The sequence below is a fragment of the Arachis ipaensis genome, chromosome B5 (assembly GCF_059453495.1).
Source record: "Arachis ipaensis isolate K30076 ecotype BB chromosome B5, ASM5945349v1, whole genome shotgun sequence".
NCBI lineage: Eukaryota > Viridiplantae > Streptophyta > Magnoliopsida > Fabales > Fabaceae > Arachis > Arachis ipaensis.
In genome coordinates, this window is record NC_142440.1 from 153,963,150 (window position 1) to 153,981,863 (window position 18,714).

The 18,714-nt window shown below is 33.6% G+C and overlaps 2 protein-coding genes across 4 annotated transcripts; one reads left to right on the forward strand and one right to left on the reverse strand.

Annotated features, from left to right (window-relative positions):
- Positions 1 to 165: 165 nt before the first annotated feature.
- Positions 166 to 7,331, reverse strand: LOC107644607 (uncharacterized). 3 transcript variants are annotated; one of them, XM_016348495.3, is made up of 8 exons: positions 7,172 to 7,331; positions 6,988 to 7,094; positions 4,896 to 5,015; positions 4,758 to 4,801; positions 1,892 to 4,471; positions 1,297 to 1,401; positions 972 to 1,146; positions 166 to 713 (listed from the first exon to the last, which is right to left on the reverse strand). In XM_016348495.3, the coding sequence occupies exons 1-8, from the start codon at positions 7,314 to 7,316 to the stop codon at positions 510 to 512; spliced, it is 3,480 nt and encodes a 1,159-aa protein (XP_016203981.1). In that variant the 5' UTR covers positions 7,317 to 7,331; the 3' UTR covers positions 166 to 509. The 3 variants fall into 3 exon arrangements, with proteins under 3 accessions (XP_016203981.1, XP_020958738.1, XP_020958739.1); XM_021103079.2 differs by lacking the exon at positions 7,172 to 7,331 and adding an exon at positions 5,421 to 5,447 and having other exon boundaries at positions 6,988 to 7,088; XM_021103080.2 differs by lacking the exon at positions 7,172 to 7,331 and adding an exon at positions 5,917 to 6,030 and having other exon boundaries at positions 6,988 to 7,064.
- A 10,122-nt stretch (positions 7,332 to 17,453) lies between these two features.
- LOC148566281 (serine/threonine-protein phosphatase 7 long form homolog) lies at positions 17,454 to 18,701 on the forward strand. Its single transcript, XM_088487489.1, has 3 exons — positions 17,454 to 18,010; positions 18,090 to 18,177; positions 18,279 to 18,701. The coding sequence occupies exons 1-3, from the start codon at positions 17,454 to 17,456 to the stop codon at positions 18,699 to 18,701; spliced, it is 1,068 nt and encodes a 355-aa protein (XP_088343615.1).
- Positions 18,702 to 18,714: the final 13 nt, after the last annotated feature.

Consider the following 18,714-nt stretch of genomic DNA (forward strand, 5'->3'; position numbering starts at 1 on the left):
TTTTATATACTTTTTTATTTTTTCAACAAATTAATCAACTATTAAAATAATCAAAATTACATAATAGAATAATCAAATGCGTGATAGTCTGATAACAAAATAAGAATTTACTTGATTAAATGGCAGCATGCACTAACTTCAAACTAATAAAGAAAGAAAAAGATCTGTACGAAAATTTCCGGAATAATTGCTAATCTGAAAATCAGCACTACAACATATACTTTATATATTTATTTCTACAGAATACATAGAATGAAAATAAACTAAAATTCAAAGTGATAATAAAAGAACCAAAATAAAATGGTACTGCAGAAAGCTATGTATGTACAAACAAATTTAAGTTCAAACAGAGGACCTAAAACAACATGCAGTTCCATTTATCACACACACTTGGATCCTATTTGTCATTTATCTCCTATCCAGACATAGCCAAGATTATTTTTTCAACTAAATTGGCCTCGGCCTACTCATAATTACTTATTGAGGAATTTCTGAAAATTTTATAGATCTCAGTATCGTCGCCTAGAGAGAAAAAACTCGTAATCAGGATGTCTATTTGCGCAGATTTTGTTGTCCTTGTTGACAACAGCTTTCGCCATGAGAGAAGCCGTTTCCTCGAGCGTCCGAAGCCGTTCTTTGAGAAGGATAGAAGGGTTTAAGCCCAGCATCTCTGCTGCCAGTGCAGATTGCCTCAGCTGGAACCAGCATTCACCCTGCTCATATCACATTACATGCAGAAAACAAGCCTCTTCAATAATGCTTTATGTGATAACAAGCCATGACTATTTCGCCAATACAAGTTCCAAATTAGTTTGAAATCAGCCACAGCAAGAAAATGCCAGTAAATGATAAAATTTGTTTACAATTAATGCATTTTGAACATTTTTATTAATCATCGAATGACTAATTGAAAAGTTAATCATATGAAAAAGGTTCGAGTATGAGGAGTTGTTGAAGAAGTTATTTCATACCTGGGCATTGTAGCTTTGGAGGCCGACGGCTGGAGATACTATGCAAGAACCTACAGTTGGTGAATCAGGGTTTCTACTTCTACGAACCAAATGTCCAAGTGAATGATAGGTCAAGAAAGCTGCTCGGAAGTTGCCATCCGGTATACGGTAAATAGGATACCATGCAACAGAGTACCTGTATGCAGATTTGCCGGTTCAAAATGATAAAAGTTTTAAACTTCACTTAAATTATTGACAACAATCCATACTTGTGATAATATGATCTTAGAGAATATATAAAACTCTGTTCAACAAGTGATGTACAGATGATATGTAGGTCACGTACCAAGATCTAGGATGAAGATCTCGCAGGTTGATTGATTCCAGTTTGGATGGGTCCCCGTAAATTTGAGCTAGCATTGGTGTATCTCCTCCAACCAACTCCTGTATCCTGTTATGAAATATAAATTATAGTTGATGGTCTTTCCTATTGAAATTATTCATGTGATAATCTCCATAAAAAATAAAACAAAAATAAAAAAATATAAGCACAATATGAGTTTATGGTTATCATAATAAGAAAAAAGAAGCAGAATACCACAAAGAAAAACGACTTTATGCGGCATTTCATCATATCTGTATATTTCAACATTTTGGCAAATTTTAAGTGATATGCTGGTTTTTAGCACGGTTTATGCAGATCCAAACACAACCACCAAACCATGATTTTCCTTAACATTATATTATTATAGGGTCCTGATGTTGAACAAGCTTATGAAAGGAACACAATATCAAGGTATGATGTCACACGTTACAATAGTTGAATGACCAAAACCAAAACTATAGTCAGGTTTTGATAAAATTCAACATACTATAATCAGTGACGGAAGGTATCAATTAGCGACGAATGATGATAGGATAAAGAGGATGAACTTTCTTACTTGTCATATAGAGGCCGTCTTTGTTGAGGTTGTTCCAATTCAAAATATTCATACAGAAGCTCTAAATCACTATAGCATGTCGAGGTGATAAATGGAAATTCGTCATCACCATTTGCTAGTTGATTCTCGTGGTTCTTAAACAGCTGAACTGCTGACAAAGAAGGGACAAAATACGCACGAAACATAGAATTACCAATACCACCAAGTTTTTTTGGATTTTCATAATCCTGACCCCTTATCTCCAAACCGTAGCTCCCATGTTTCTCATACCACTGCCACAGGCATCCCAAAGATACGTCGGGTATATCATGTCTACAGAGCGAGACACAACCCACAGAGTTCTGAGCGCACGTGAAACAACCAGGTGAATTGGAAGATTGACATATAACAGGACTACAAAAGTGAAGTAATCTTTCGATCTCCGCAATTGGATCACCTGTGGCCATGTGTAAAGCTTCACAAGCCAGTTGTGCCCCACACGCATCGTTCACAGCTTGGGCTATTCTGTAGGAATCATTGTCTAATGTCTCTTGATTCTCACATTCGTAAACCATCTGATTAGCTGCATCATGATTGACACTGTTCTCTATCACTGTACATGCAACCTGATTACCTAATGCCTGATTCTCACCCTCAACTAGACCACCAAAATTACTATAAACCTGACCTGTGCCTGTTCGACTTGCATTTAGTGATGAATCCTGATTTTGCGAAGTAGAAGCTACTTGTGGTTCAACATTGCTATCTAAGTTAATATTTTTGCTATGCGGTGCATCAGAATGTTCCGGTGAAGAACTACTACTCTCGGATTTTGTCAACCCCGTATCCTTTTTCCCAATTGGTATCCATTTCCAAAGGCCACTGGTTCCAGAACTGTGGCTTTGTGCATTGTAGTCTGCATGGGAAACTTCTTTTTCTCGTTGATCAGCCTCATCACCTAAAGGATTACAAGATATGGATGATTGCTCATTAGACATGTTCAATTGGTCCGAGTCCTCACAAGGCGTTGCTAATGAGCTATCTTGAATGTCTATATTTTCCGTATTCATGCTTGCAATATCATTGCAGGCCTTTTTGGGAGACTCTGATTCTGAACTGTGAACTAGTTCAGATGTTATCTGTTCAACTCTATTGGTCTGGAACCCATCCGTCACGCAATTAGTATCAGAACTCAATCCGGAAACACTAGTCAACCTTTGTTGATTATTTTCCTGATAAGAGACATGTGACATATCATTCTGTTGAGAACACACCGTTGCATCATCATTTAATGTGGACCGGTCAAAATGGGAACCCTTCCTAGAATAACTACCGAGACCTTTTCTTGAAGTGGAGTCCATTTTCACTTTTGTTTTCCTATCAACTTTATTTTTTACAGGATTTTTATCGTCTGTCTTCAACGTAACATTTACACTACTAGAACTGGGTTTTTGGACAATTGGCGGATCCTTTTTCACAGTGGAATCAGATTGTGACAAAGTTGTGTTCACTTTCTTCGAATCACCACTGCATTCTTCAGAACCTTTCTTCTGAACCTTTTGCCAGATGGAATGACTGTTTTCCTTCCCTGGTCGACCATGCGAGACTCCAACATTCCCAAATTTGTTAAAACTAGAACTCTTTGACACTGTTCTCTTTTGCTTTGCTCTCTTATCATTAGGCGCAAAATTCTGACCACCATTCCTAATTCCCTCATTACGTTCACAGTTGTCCCGAACCCCATTCGTTACATTTTGGCCAGGAAAATACCCATCTCCTGAATTTGAAGCAACTCCGCAGCCTCCTTTACTAGATTGTATTCCTGTTTCACCATCTTTTGTACTTGCATCACTGTGTGAACCAACTGAAACTGAATCCAACACCAAAGAGTCTACTATATCATCAATAAAAGTCTTGTAGCTTTCAGGAACTCCCGTGCTGCCATTCATTTCACTCCTTTCGCAATCATCTTTTACTAATCTATCATCAGAAGATGATATTTCTAGTTCCGCTGTATATGTCATAAGTGCAGCCTCCTTATCCATGTCATTGCTACTGCAAGTTTCAGAAGCCAAACTAGGAACTTCTTGTTCGGCAGAGCCACTGTCACTTGATTTCTTCTTGCTCTGTCTAATTTTCTTGCTCAACCTTTTTCTAGAGTTTTTCTTCAGAGACTTGTCTTCCTTGGTGATACTCATCAACTTATCAGATGAATTAACTGCAGCCGAACTATCTGGAAACAAGGCAGAGCTGCACACCAATGAACTTTGGGAATGAGAATTACCCAAAACATCATTCAGTTCATTCAGTTGAGCAGCTTTCTTAGCAATCTTATTTTGACATCGACGACGCACATTCGAACCATTATCGTTTCTTCTTGTGAATGATTTGACTGAATAAGCATAGTGAGGAAGAGGACTTCTTGGACCCTTACACTGATCAATCTTCAACCTATCAATAGGCGGAGGAGGTAAAAGAAGTTGCAGACCATCCATATGTAGACTGGAAGCTAAGTTAATATGACTGAGGCAGCGTACTGGTATGGCAACAATTCTCCAGTTTCCATCCGGCTCGAAATTAAGGAATGTAAGGACAGCACACCTGATAAATAATAAGCAAAATTTAATTATAGTTATTTTCAGGTTTCAAGATTCTTCTGAATGAAACAAATATAAAACTAAATGAAGGAGCTATATAATAACGGTAATAAACAATCAAGCATATTCATTAAGTATATTTCTTAAATGGTATTAGAAGGCTAGGAATAGATGATCCAACAATAGGCCAACACTTTAAATAGATAAAAACAGGTATTCATTATGGAACCACATTAACAAATGAACAAAAAGAAAATGCAAGAAATGATAAAGTAGCAAAAATATTTTACCCACTATCAGTGCTAATGCTTGAAACAGAAGAATCTCCACAATCCTGAATAATTAGATAAGACAAAAAAGTTAGGATTAACAACCTAACCACACAAATAAAAAATAAATCGCAATAACAGGATTGCAATTAGGCCAACCTCGAAAGAAGAGGTTTTATTTTGTTGTTGAGGTAATGTTGATGTAGAATCCTTTCTCACTTCTGAAACTTTTGGACTATCCTTTTCTATCTCTTGAAGGTTGCAATGCATCTTCCTTGCCTGTCCAAATTAGCAGTGTTAACCATTTTCAGAAAGAAAAAAATGCGGATGAAAATTTAAAAGGAAATAAGAAAGAAATTGTATTTGTATATAACAAAGACAAACAAGACCTTATTCTAGAGAATCAATGTCTAAATAAATTTCTTTTTACATCCTAAGAGTGACCCAGAGAGGTCAATAAAGTTATAAATAGTGCATTTTCACTTTGCAAGCTTAAATCAGAACAAGAAAAAACAATGTAAACATTTGTGAAGGGTAAAAGCTCCTTTGCTTCTCTTTTGTAAGCCTCTTTTCCTTTCAACAGTTCTAAAAGATGATCATTTATTTACCAACCAAAGAGATACAGAGAAATTTAACTTTGACGAAGCTAACAATAATTAAAGTCATAATGGAGAATTTACTAACCTAGTAAGAAAGTAATTCCTGCAAAATCTGAGAATCAAAAGGCCAACATTATGCAAAATCTTGGATGCCTAATCTAATGGGATAATTGCCAAAACTAAATCAACACTTTCATACTTGGAAAAAAATCTCTCTTCTAATTTAAGATGGACAATATTCACATTGTTTATAAGCAGATAGTAGCCATATTTCTTTTGTCCCACAAGAAATCAGCCAGACAAAATGTTTTCTATCCAAATCCAAGAAAAGATGCAATGATAATATTAATATCATGCCAATAGAAACAAGTTAAGCATCACAATGAATAAAATGCAGAAGAAACCAGTCACAAAAAAACAGTATTTTCAAAAACTTGTTATGGACTAATGCTAATGGCACAATCAAATGTTATAGATTCCCAAACAAAAAATTAAAAAAAAAAATCCTACAGATAACTGAATTAACTTTCTTAAAACATTTAATTGAACATTCCATATCAAACAGGCATATAGAAATCTACCTTGGTGTTGTAATTGTGGAATGTACTGTCTCAATTCTAACATAGTACATGGCAACTACTCCTAAAAGATCAACCTTTATCTGCTCAAATTTCATCCTCATGCAAGCACATCCACTAAACACAACAAAAGATCAAGAAGCCTTTATTTGACCAAATTTGCAGAGATCCTTGGATTCAAATTCTATAGGGTATATACAAACACAGTGCTTTTCCTCCCAAATATTGCTCGACTTAAACAAAAAAATAAAGCCGGATTATAGAGAGAGAACTGTGAAAAGAAGAAGAAGAAAAAATGAAGTTCCAAACACACAAAGGATATGTGCAGGAAAGGAGAAACCTCAACTTGGGTTTCTCCAAAATCAAAAACAAGAAAAGTTTAGGTTATCCCAAAATGAAACTAAATTCTGTTTACCAGTGAAATGAAAAAAAAAAAGGTGTCTCTCTAATTTAACCAAGAAACTCACTAAACCTCCTATGAATACAAAACACCTCAATAACTTAGACTTGCATAAATAAGTAAAGGTGGAAAAAAAGAGAAAATCAAACACAAAGCTGTAAGTTATATGAACCATTGGTGTAAAATCTATCAGTAAAATTTGACTAAACCACAAATCCTCTACCTAAAATATCTAGAAGCAAAGAGCAAACGTATCCTTATCCACACAAATCATTCCCCAGATTTAGGAGAAGGAATGAGATAACAAAATTGCTCAAGAAACAGCTAATTGATTTCCTATATATAGGTTTCAACCACCCCCCATAACCATAATCATATATATCCCACACATACAAAAATTCAATCTTTATTATAAAAATGAACCAGACCAACAGAAAGAAGCACACCCAATCATCAATTCTAAATTGAAAAATCATAATTCACAAACGATCAAACATCATCCACACAAAAAACTCAAATGGGCATGTTCATCAAACCAAACAAACCATAACATGACAATAAAAAATGGAACTTTCACGTAAAATACACACACAAAATAAATAAAAAATACATAACACAAATCGTCTTTCTCCCAAAACAAGATGATGATTGGTGAAGGCTCAAATGGGACGAACCATGAGAGATTTTGCAAAGGGTATGGAGAGTTTGGTAGCTTTGTTGTTCTTGTTCTTCCAAGCCTCAACGACTCTCTTCTTTATCAACCAGTCACCCGTTGTGTCCTCTTTAATTGGTAAAGAAAGATAAAAATGTATGCTTTCTGTGTTAATTTTTGGGGGCCAAAAAAGAAAGCGACTTTACCTGCTTTCAGTGCACTAACTCCAACACAGTCACGCAGCTCAGTGGCCAAAAGGGTATACTCTCCAATGAAGTGAAGGGACGCACCGCAAGAAAAATTGAAAAATCCGAAAAAGAATTGATTTTGACTGCAATTCACATTTTTCATCACCCAACCACCATTAGATGGATACTATCGTCATATAAAATATGTAAACCCTGGTTGTATTGTTTATTTTTTATGCATTGTGATGTAAGAGAAATTTTTTTGACAAATGATTAAGAATCATGTGTATTTGGAAGATATTTAATTTGGCGTTAAAAATTAATATAGTGAATTCAATATTTTAATTGATAGGATGATGTAAGATTGACTATTTAATTATTTATCCAAATTTGTTCTTTGTGTATAAATTATCATATTAAATAAGAATTTAATTTTAATGTACGGTCAGTGTAAAGTAATTTTACACGCATATTTAATTACACGACATTATATTAATGTATTTATGATGTGAATAATTACCTTTTTATATTTACCGCATAAATAATCATTTAAACGAACGTATGTAATTACATAATTATATAAAATGTTTTACATCAAAATTAAATTCATTAAATAAAAAAATGTTTACTCACTTTATTGTTTTTCAAATGTTTATAAAAGTATATATTTGATGAAAAATACTCGAGGACCAGTCAACTAGTATAATTTATTATTTTTGGTAATAATTTTAATTATTAATTCAATTTTTTTAATTTAGTAATTTAACAGTATATTTTTAATTTATATTTTTAAATATTGATGATTAACTTATAGTAAAAAATAATAACTTTTATTACACTTATAGTATTTCTCTATATTTGATATTTAATAAAAAATTAATCATCTAATTATAAAAAAATATTATTTTGATGTAATATTTTTTAATTTTAAAAGTGACTTATTTTATTGAAAAAATATCTAAAACAATGTATATAAACACATGTAAAATACATGATAGATAATTTATATTATAATATTCATAGAGTAATTTTGTATATACTTTGTGTGTGTGTGTATATATATATATTTAAAATAGAAAAGTTTTTATGACGTAATATTGAGGATGATTGGCTGGCTGGTTTTACCGTTTAAGAAGGAGCAAGGCAAGCGTGGAGCATGCACTGCACTCAGCCAAAAGAAGGCCTCTTTTCTAGGTATTGCCATTGGGGAAAAGGAATATCACCAAAATTAATATTATTATCTATATATATATTAATTTATTAATAATTTTAACTTTTGTTTAGAGGAATGGTCAGGCACTTAGGTGAAGTAAAACAATTCCAAAACAAGATTTTTGAGGGATTATAAATCCTTCGGGCAAATGTACATACTAATCATTTTTGAGTAAGAATTATTAATCATGTTAATTCTTAACGAAAATAATAATAATGATGATGTTAATTTATTTTAGAGACGTTATGTTAAAAATTGCAAAATATTTTTACTATTTTGTTAATCTTTTAGTTATGAATGTGATCCAAGTACGTTGTATTTTAAGAACTAATAACAAATTAGTTTGATCAATAATTCACGTAAATTTGAATTTTCATTGATTTTTGAGTAAAATTACCTTATGAGCAACTAATTTCTTTTGGATAAAATGTTCCTTTTTGTGTATTTTTAATTACGAATTAATGCATATCTGATTGGATTTTTATTAGTTTTAGTTTAGATGATAAAAATAGATGAGTACACAAAAGATAATACTATAGATGAGTACAATTTATTATTTTTAGTTAATAATTAAATAATATTTAAAAATATCAGCTCAAAATATGGTATTAGATTGCGGCACAATATGATATTAGACATATTAATCTTAAAATTTAGATTTTATATTTTTTTATAAAAACTTTTTTAATTAGTAACATTCATATGTGTGTTAATAGGATGGGTTTAGTTAAAAAATAAACTTAACATATATTTATAAAGATAAAAATGAAATACAATTCTCATTTTTATTATTCTTTTTTTCTAATTTTAAAAAATAAATATTAAAAATAAAAATGCAAAGGAATATGCATGATATCTAAAACTAGAGTGAAATAAATTCGATTCCTATGGATATTCTAGTGGTACGAATAATTGGTAGGTAGTGCCATAATGCATGGCAGTGGAAGCAGAAATAATGTCCTTAAATTATGGCTTATGGGTGAACCACGCATCACAATATTTTGCATTGCTTGAAGTTCAATTTTTCCAGAAGAAATCAAAAAGAAAAAAACAAAGATCCTTAAATTAATAAACGCTAAATTAAACTATATATAGTTGAAATAAGAAAACAATATAATGTAACCCACGTATTAATTGAAGGGTTAGGTATATTAAGAACAATGCTAGGGGCCAGTAACTTTTGTGATTGGTAGCCATCAAATAACCATCAATGATGATCTAATGGTGTGAGATTGGTGTGAGATTTCATCCAATGATTCACTTTTTTCTGCTGGCCAAAAATCAACAAAACTGCTGGCCCCTAGACTTTTCCGGTATATTAATTATTAAACAATCAAAATTAACGTTGTGTTTTTTTCACATGAATATCTAACAATTCTGTTAGACACGTGAGAAACATGCACAACACAGATTGGACAGTATGGTATGGGCATTCACCTAAATACTAAGAGACACGTAAATGCACAATTTCAGTCATATCCACATGAGAGAAATCATGCAATGCTCAATAATATTAGATATGAGCATTTCTTTTATTCAAGTTATTATACAATCAATGTCTAAAAAAATTAAAAAATAATATTAGGGGACCAAGTAATTTTTAGATTAAGTGGAATTATATTTTTTTTTCCTTCTTCATCATCATCTTTGCCTCTTTCTCCTTTCGTTTGATTTTTTATTTTTTCTTTTTCTTTCTTATTTCATCGTTATCGTTATAATCTTTATCGTCTTCTTCTCCTCTTATATATAGCAAAATTATTCAGCACGTAAATTTTGTTGCATAGCAAAAAATTAGAACATCGACATTAAAAATAATTTTTGAGCTATGCAACAAAATTATTAATCACAAAAATTTTGGCATGCAACACAAAATCCAGAACAACATAGTAGTATAAGTAATTTCTGAGTTTTATAGCAAAATTTTTTGAGTTATATGCAAAAATTTTTTATATTATATCAATGAGTTTATATGCTATGTGTACAAATTTTTATGATATATCGATAAAATTATGTTATATACAAAAATTTTTATGTTATAAATTTTTGTACTATGTGTAAAAAAATTCTGTACTATAAAAAAATATGAATAAGAAGAAGTGAGAATGCACACACTGACACACAAGTTAATTTTTATTAAACTTATGCCAATTTAATTAAACTTAATTACAAAAATACTATTTGTACATATAACAATAATAAAAAACTATTTGTATTAATATATACATATATATAATGTAAATATATTTTTAAAATCTTCATCGTATAATAATTATACAAAAAAGAGTTATTTATTTAAGAAATATTAAATAAACATAGCCTGTTATTTGCCTTTGAATTTATCCCGTAAATCTTCTTGCTATATGAATAATGATATGTTAAACTTTTGGCCAATTTGTGGAATCATAACGTGGCTACAATTGTTGGGGCCACCATGGGGAGCTCTTGACCATTGGAGAGAACATAAGATGAGAAGACACCACATTCAACTCAAAATCTTAAGGTGTCAAGTTAATGAGTCTCTCATCTTATAAACTCATCACTCTTCCATGTTTTTTTTTATGTGGGACTAACTTTAACACTTCTTACACTTACAACACTAACAACAATGTCATAATGATCATAATTACTAAAATGTAGATATGCATTATGTTAATTAGTAATTGGGTTGATCTAGTTATTATTAACTTATTAATTTGTTTAAGTAAGTGATTAATAATTTAAATTTTATTTTATGTATACAATAATTTATTATTTAATGTTAAACTTTTAAATAGAATTTATATTCATAATAAATTAGTCATTAATATGCTAAACTAAAAAATACCATAAAAAACAAAAAATAAAAAATTTAGTTAAACATATTAAACTATTAAAATTAGTTTTAGCAATCATAAAGATACCTTTGCGCAAACAGTGACATAATGTTTAATCATGTTACTTCTACTTGATTGCTTATTGAATAATCTTTAGCTTCTTTTATTTGTTTAATTTGTATGTTACATATGCTTTTGAGAAAGTGATTCATCTGTGTTGTAAAACTCTTCCTTCCTTTTCGCCCTAGAGACTATTCTTTCCTCTGTTACTGGTTTCATTTTCTAGAGCATACATATCACAATGCTCTATTCTACGAGTGGTGGAGTTCCAATATTTGTTTTGATTGCTCGTTTACCAAAAATTAAGAAATCTATACTACTACACCATTTAACATGTAACTGGACATTTGTTAGCAAAAATCATTAATATTATATTGTAATTGTATGAACTTTTTTTGGTAAAATTATTTGGTCATCACATGTATCCTAATAAATTTTTAACGTTAATTTTACCTCCATATATTGATTCTACTCTAATTATGGGGTGGGTCTAAAATGAGTTCAGCAATTTTGTGCGCATTAGATGTGTGACTTTTTAATAAATTATTAGATTTTATTAAATGAAAATTAAAATATGTTATAAAAAAAAATTATTGATAAATTTTATAAATATAAAATATATTAGTGCATACATATATAAATATATTTTAATATATAATATTTTAAAAATAATAAGAATAATTTTTAATTTTAAAATAAATAAATATAAAGCATATAAATATATAAAAAATATTTTTTATTTATTAATATTAATGGTTATGCAGTATTATTTTTATTTACAAAATATAAAATAAAATAATATAAATATTTTTAAATTATTTTATATTACATGAAAATAACTAGATTTTTTGTTAAAAATATATTAAAAACATTGTTGCGATGAAGCTAACGAAGCATGCCTTAGTTTCCTCTACTGTGATCTCCGCCGCGCCTCCGGCAACGAAGTGAGCACACTGTTCCACCCAATGCGCTCGTATTTGACTACGTATTCCTTCGTCTTCGCTTCATGTTTTGCCATCCACCCTTCACCGAGGAGCAACCACGAGGATCAGCCATGCAATTCACTCTGAAGTTGATGATCGTGAAGAGTTATGTGGCAAAGACAAAGCACTCTTATCAACTCTGTTGTATGAGTTTAGGTGTGAAGAGAAAAGAAGAAATAGAACGAAATTAAAGAAAATGATAAAACTAGTGAAGCAGAGAAGAAGTTGGAAGTTCAAAGAGAAAATAGTGAAAAACACTACTAATTAGATTTTTCATCTCATAAAATGAAATTCACAGTGCTAATTACAACTAACAAGCTACTATATATACTTTTTCCTATATAATTTGATTAAGCTATCTGCTAACTAAGTAACCAGCCATAATAATTTTTCATAATTAATTTTAGCACCTTCCTACATGCAACATCTAACTAATTTCTAACTGATCTACTTATCATACATTATCACCAGCTACCTGCTGCATAACTTACCATCATTAGTCTTCCACTTAAGTAGCACCCCCTCTCAAACTTGGACCATATAAATATGACAATCCAAGTTTGGCTTCACACGCTCGAAATGGTCTTGGAGCTAAGACTTTAGTTAAAATATCTGTTGCTCACCACTTGAAATCGGCAGCAGTTTAGTCACCCCTTCTTGCCATTTATTCCTCACAATGTGACAATCTACCTTAAGATTTTGTTCTCTCATGATAAACCGGATTTACTGCTATATATGGAGCAGATTGGCTATCACAATATATAATCACCGGCTTCTCTTATTTTACCCGAAGTTCATTCAGCATGTAAGTAAGTCACTGTGTCTATCTTGTTGCTGAGGCTAATACCCTATATTCTTCTTCACAAGATAATGCTGCAATTGTGTTCTGCTTCTTGCTCTTCCAAGAGATGATTGATGTTCCTAAGAAAAAACAGTAACTCGTGACTGACTTCCTTAAATCTGGACATGTCCCCCAATCATTATCTGAAAATCCGGATGGAGTGAGGTCTGTGTTGGCTGAGAAGAACAATCCCTTTGCTGGAGCTCCCCTTAAGTATCTTAGGGCCCTTAGTGCAGTCTCAAAATGCTTGTCCGTAGCACAATCCAGAAATTGACTTAACTTTCAAACCGTGTAGCAGATTTCAGGTTTTGTGTTTGTGAGATAAAATAGGCATCCAATAATTCTTCTATATTCTGAATTTGATGTGAATAGAGTCCCTATTTTGATAAGGGTGATGTATAGTCAATAGGGGTTGAAGCTGGCTTTGCTGTCATCATCCCATAGTCCTGGAGGAGATCGAGTCAATACTTGTGCTGGCACACAGTAATCCCCCTTTTGCTTCGAGTGACTTCCATACCAAGAAAATACTTGAGTTCACTCAGATCTTTAATTTTGTATAGATCATGTAAATACCCTTTCATCCGAGAGATTTCATTCAAATCATCCCCAGCGAACACAAGGTTATCAACATAGACAAGAATGATTGTAAACCCATATGGAGAGCACTTAGTAAACATGTTATAGTCATGTTTAGATTGGGTGTAGCTAGCAGCAACAAGCGAGGCAGCAAGCTTGATATTCTATTGTCTGCTTGCTTCGTTCAAACCATAGAGATAATGATCAAGACGGCAAAGTAAACCAGGTTCTGGAAGTAGTAACCCAAGGAGTGGCCTCATGTAAATTGTCTCATCTAAATCACTATGCAAAAAAGCTGTATTTACGTCTAATTGATGAAAATACCAACCCTTGACAACAGCAATGAACATAACAATCCAAAAGGTATTCATCTTCACAATTGGAGTGAAAGTGTCCCTGTAGTCTATACCTTGAGTTTGAGAGAATCCCTGTTCCATGAGCCTCGCTTTATACCTTTATACGGTATCATCAGGGTGAAGCTTGAGCTTAAACATCCATTTACAACCCACAGCTATTTTACCAGCAGAAAGTTTAGTGAGTGTCCAAGTTTTATTGTTCTCCAAAGCAAAAAATTCATTGTTAACAGCCTCCTTTCAATTAGGATCCACAATAGCTTCATCATAGGTTTTTGATTCTATATGCATGGATACAACTAATGCAAATGCAGATTTGACAGGGAATGCAGAATTATTTTTAAAATATTCTCAGTGAAAGATAGGGAATTCCCGTGTGCAGTAACAAGCATGCAATGAAAATCTTTTAAATAGGAGGGAGGCCTTCTTATTCTATCTGATCTTCTAATTTTTCGTACTTTCTCATGATGTGATGAATGTGTGCAATCAAATTCTGATGCATCAGTATCTATGCCTTCGGACATGAGCTCAGCAATTGGTCCATGTAATTCAGCAAAGTTATGATGAATATGCAATTGATTATTGTTCAAGTGTGATATTTTTATGAAGCAATGCTATGGTCAGATGAAATGCCTATATCAAATAGGTCAATGAATGTGTGTGTAGAGCATTGTGGTGGTGTGAAATTTGTTTGAGTGACGGAATCATGAGTAGAAAAGTGAAACGTCTGATATGGCAATACATTCTCATAAAAAATCACATTTTTTAACACAAAAAATTTTCTATTTGACAAATCATAGAGTATGTAACCTTTTACACTCGGTTTATGACCAATATGCACATACTTGCGTTCTCTGTTATCAAGCTTTGTCCTATGAGTAGTGAGTGTAGAGGTATATGCCAAGCATCTGAAAACTCTCAAATAATCAATTTTTGACAATTTGTTCTTTAAAATTTGATAGGAAGAGTGATTTTGTAACAAAGCGCTTGAAATCCCATTAATTATGTGGACTGCTTGTGCAGCCGCATAATTCCAAAAACAACTTGGCATGGCAAAGCGAAACATTAGAACTCTAATTACTTCAAGTATATGTTGATGATATTTACGTTTTACAATGCCATTTTATTGAAATGTCTCAACACAAATTGTTTGATGCAAGATTCCATTTGAATTGTAGAAAGAAGTCAGTTTGAATTCTGCACCATTATCTATCCTAATTTTTTTACTTTGATATTAAACTGAGTATTAACTAATTTCACAAAATTTTGCACAAGAGAAGAGACTTCAGCCTTTGATTTCATTAAAAACAACTATATAAATTTACTTTTGTCTTCTATTACAGTAAAAAAATATATATATCCTCCCATAGAGGAAGTACCAAGACTCCTGAACATCAAGGACAATGACGTGCTATCCTCGTGGATTAGGCTTCGGTAGAAATATTCTGGAAACGGAGACAATGGATAATCGGCGATTATGTCAATGAGGACACTACTGTAATCGGCTAAGAGAGAGATGTAGTTCAACACGTAGCGCGTGATCAGGTGTACTCCACCGCCGGGAGCCGTTGTCTTGCACGGTTCCTTCTGAATCGCCGATTCGAAGTCCGATAGCATTGTCCTCACATCGTCGCCAAGCTTCACGCCAAGGAAGTAACCGCCTGCGTACGGACGTTGGCGGTTGATTCGAAGGAGAAAATGGATTCGATCTACGGCCAGTTTTTCGAGACTACTTTGTACATGTTGAGGGTCCTGACTCCTGAGCATCTTCTCCGGGGTTTAATAAAAAGAAAAGTATAGGATACCAATATACTATCTGCCAACTTATTACCAACAATAATTAATTATTATATTTTAAACACATGTATAAAGAGACACATTAAGGAAATACATCTATAAAGATACTTCTATTAGACACAGCCCTAAAAAAATATTTTTATTAGACACATTCACAAAGACACTTCCATTAAATACCGTTATAAATCAGAATTGACAGAAATTGGCAGAAATGCTGTTAGTAACGCAGTTAAATAAAAAAAATTTGTATTATAATAATATATCTTTAACAAAATTAACTACAACAATATTTTTATTTTTTTAAACAAAAATCTGATTATTTTCATATATTATTTTATATTTTATAATTAAAAATAGTACTCTCTAAGAATTAATATTAATAAATAAAAAATATTTATATATATATATATATATAGGGCAATTTACTTAATTAAATTGTTTCACTCTCAATATTACGCAAATACATTGTTTTCAAATCCAATACGCAAATACATTGATTCACGTATCTATATAAACCGCTACTGGCAGTAGCGGTTTACAGGTGAACATAAACCGCTGGTACCTGCTGCGGTCTACATTTAATATGTGTTGGTCATAAACCGCTGCTGGCAGCAGCGGTTTATGTGTGTTGGTGTGCGTGCGTAAACCGCTAGAGCCTATAGCGGTTTACGTGTAGGATGGCTGCCTATATAAACCGTGGTGGTAGCCGCAGATTATTCATTTAGAGGGTTTGTGAGGTTTTTTAGAGAGAGAAAATTCTAGAGAGAGGTCAGAGCAAGTTGAGAGCGGGTCCGAGGTATCTCAGCGGCGACCTCCGGCGAGTTATCATGGCAGACAGAAGGAACTTGTATCGACTGAACGGTGTTGCGCATATTGCCGATTCTATTGGTGACGAGGTTAGTTAATAATTATTTTTTTTTTAGGCTTAGCATTTGTTAGTTAGAAAAATGGTATGTAAGGTAGACGTACTAGAATTTATAGATTAATCCCTCTAGTTTGGAATTAGGCTTCGCATGCTAGGATGTTAGTTTAATTGGTTTGGGTCAGTGTGTTGAATTTTTCTTGTTAAGTTATAAATATGACTAGTTAGCTGAATTTAGTTCCCTTCAATGAATGTTATTTTACATGTTGTTGGTTTAGGTTAGGGAAAGAGACATTTGACGTTCGTAATTTATTTTAGTTCGGTTAGTGTATTTGTATGATATGAAGTTTTTTATTTTAAACTTTTATAATATTTTTATAATTCTGGCTGTTATTTATTCAAGTATGTGTGTTGTTATTTTTACTATTGTAATTAGTTTCTATAATTTGAAGCTGACAAGGTTTTTGACAGCTTAGTTATAGGGTTCATAGATTAATTTGTTTACCAGTTCATTATTTGTTGATGGTTTAAGATATTTGTTATTGTTAGATAGGAGAATTTTTTATTGGATAGAAGAATTTAATTGGACCCTGTATTTCTTTCATGTTTTGTGCAGCCCACTAGGTGTATATACAGTGTGAGACGGCAACAGAATATGCCAATGCATGAAAGGATCATCCCGTATTTAGAGAGGGTTGGATTGTACCATTTGGCCAGGCTAAACAGCCAATGATTCTGGTTGGATGAGCCATTGGTTAGTGCGTTCGTTGAGAGGTGGCGTCCTGAGACGTACACGTTCCATATGCCTTTCGGAGAGTGCACAGTGACATTGCAAGACGTGGCATTTCAGCTAGGGCTGCCTGTGGATGGGGAGGCTGTGAGTGGTTGCCTTGGTGAGTTTGAGAAATACATGGAGGGTGGCCGACCAGCTTGGGAGTGGTTTGAGGACCTATTCGGTGAGCGGCCTCCACCGAATAAGGTCAAGCAGATGACGGTACACTATACATGGTTCCACGAGAGGTTTAGGGTGCTACCACCAGATGCGACCGAGGAGACTGTCCGCATCTACGCACGTGCCTACATCATGATATTGTTATCCAGTCAGTTATTTGGGGACAAGAGTGCGAACCGGGTACATATACGGTGGTTGCCATTTGTGGCAAACCTTGATGACATGGGGAGGTATAGCTGGGGGTCGGCCGCTTTGGCTTGGTTGTACCGATGCATGTGTCGGGTAGCGAACAGAAATGTGACTAACCTTGCGGGTCCCCTCCAGTTGCTGCAGAGTTGGATATTCTGGTGGTTTCCGTCTTTGAGGCCGTCCGGGTTTGAGGTTTTCTCTTTTCCGCTGGCATCCAGGTATGGGTTATATTTTTTTAATGCTTAAAAATTTCATGGGCGGTTTTTTAAGTTTGTGGCTCATATGATTTACATTTAGGTGGTCTGCCTACTTACCTCCGAACGATGGCAAGGAACAGAGGGTCTTAAGCTATCGACTTACATTGGATCGCTTGACCGCTCGTGATGTAAGTATTATACTAGTTAAGGTTTCGTTTCTGGTTTGCTATCGAGTGGTGACTAGATATATACTTGTTGTGGTAATGTCTGATGAGTTCTGAATTTTCAGATTGTATGGGAGTCCTACTCCGCGCTTGATGTACTTGCCGTAGTCCATCCGGAGATACTTACAGAGGAGCATAGTCGCATATGGCGAGCGGTCACTACTTTGATATACTTTGCAGTCATCGAGTGGCATCAGGTTGACAAGGTTGTCCCACAGCTGGGTGGAGTGCAGCATATCCCCGAGGTTGCTTTGAACGTAGACTGGCTGCATGCTAAGGACAGGAGGGGAGGAGATAGGTGGTTCCCCCATTACTATCAGGTCTGGCATTTACACTGGGGGAACAGACTTGATGCAGTCATTGCTATTGAGCGAGTGGCAGATCCCGATCCCTCTGCTGATTACTTAGATTGGTGGTATCGCGAGGCTCATCGGTTCCTTAGCCTAGGGGCAGCATTCGTGGATCCCAGGGCATGGCAACAGGGGTAGTGCAGCGCCTGGA

Excerpts from the sequence above, each read along its gene's own strand:
- LOC107644607 (XM_016348495.3), bottom strand. The coding sequence starts at position 7,316 with ATGAAAAATGTGAATTGCAGTCAAAATCAATTCTTTTTCGGATTTTTC. Across the intron at positions 5,016-6,987 it reads CCTTTGCAAAATCTCTCATG|GCAAGGAAGATGCATTGCAA; the intron begins GTTCGTCCCATT and ends TAATTTGGACAG. Across the intron at positions 714-971 it reads TCCAAAGCTACAATGCCCAG|GGTGAATGCTGGTTCCAGCT; the intron begins GTATGAAATAAC and ends TGATATGAGCAG.
- LOC148566281 (XM_088487489.1), top strand. The coding sequence starts at position 17,454 with ATGCCTTTCGGAGAGTGCACAGTGACATTGCAAGACGTGGCATTTCAG. Across the intron at positions 18,011-18,089 it reads TCTTTTCCGCTGGCATCCAG|GTGGTCTGCCTACTTACCTC; the intron begins GTATGGGTTATA and ends ATTTACATTTAG. Across the intron at positions 18,178-18,278 it reads ATCGCTTGACCGCTCGTGAT|ATTGTATGGGAGTCCTACTC; the intron begins GTAAGTATTATA and ends CTGAATTTTCAG.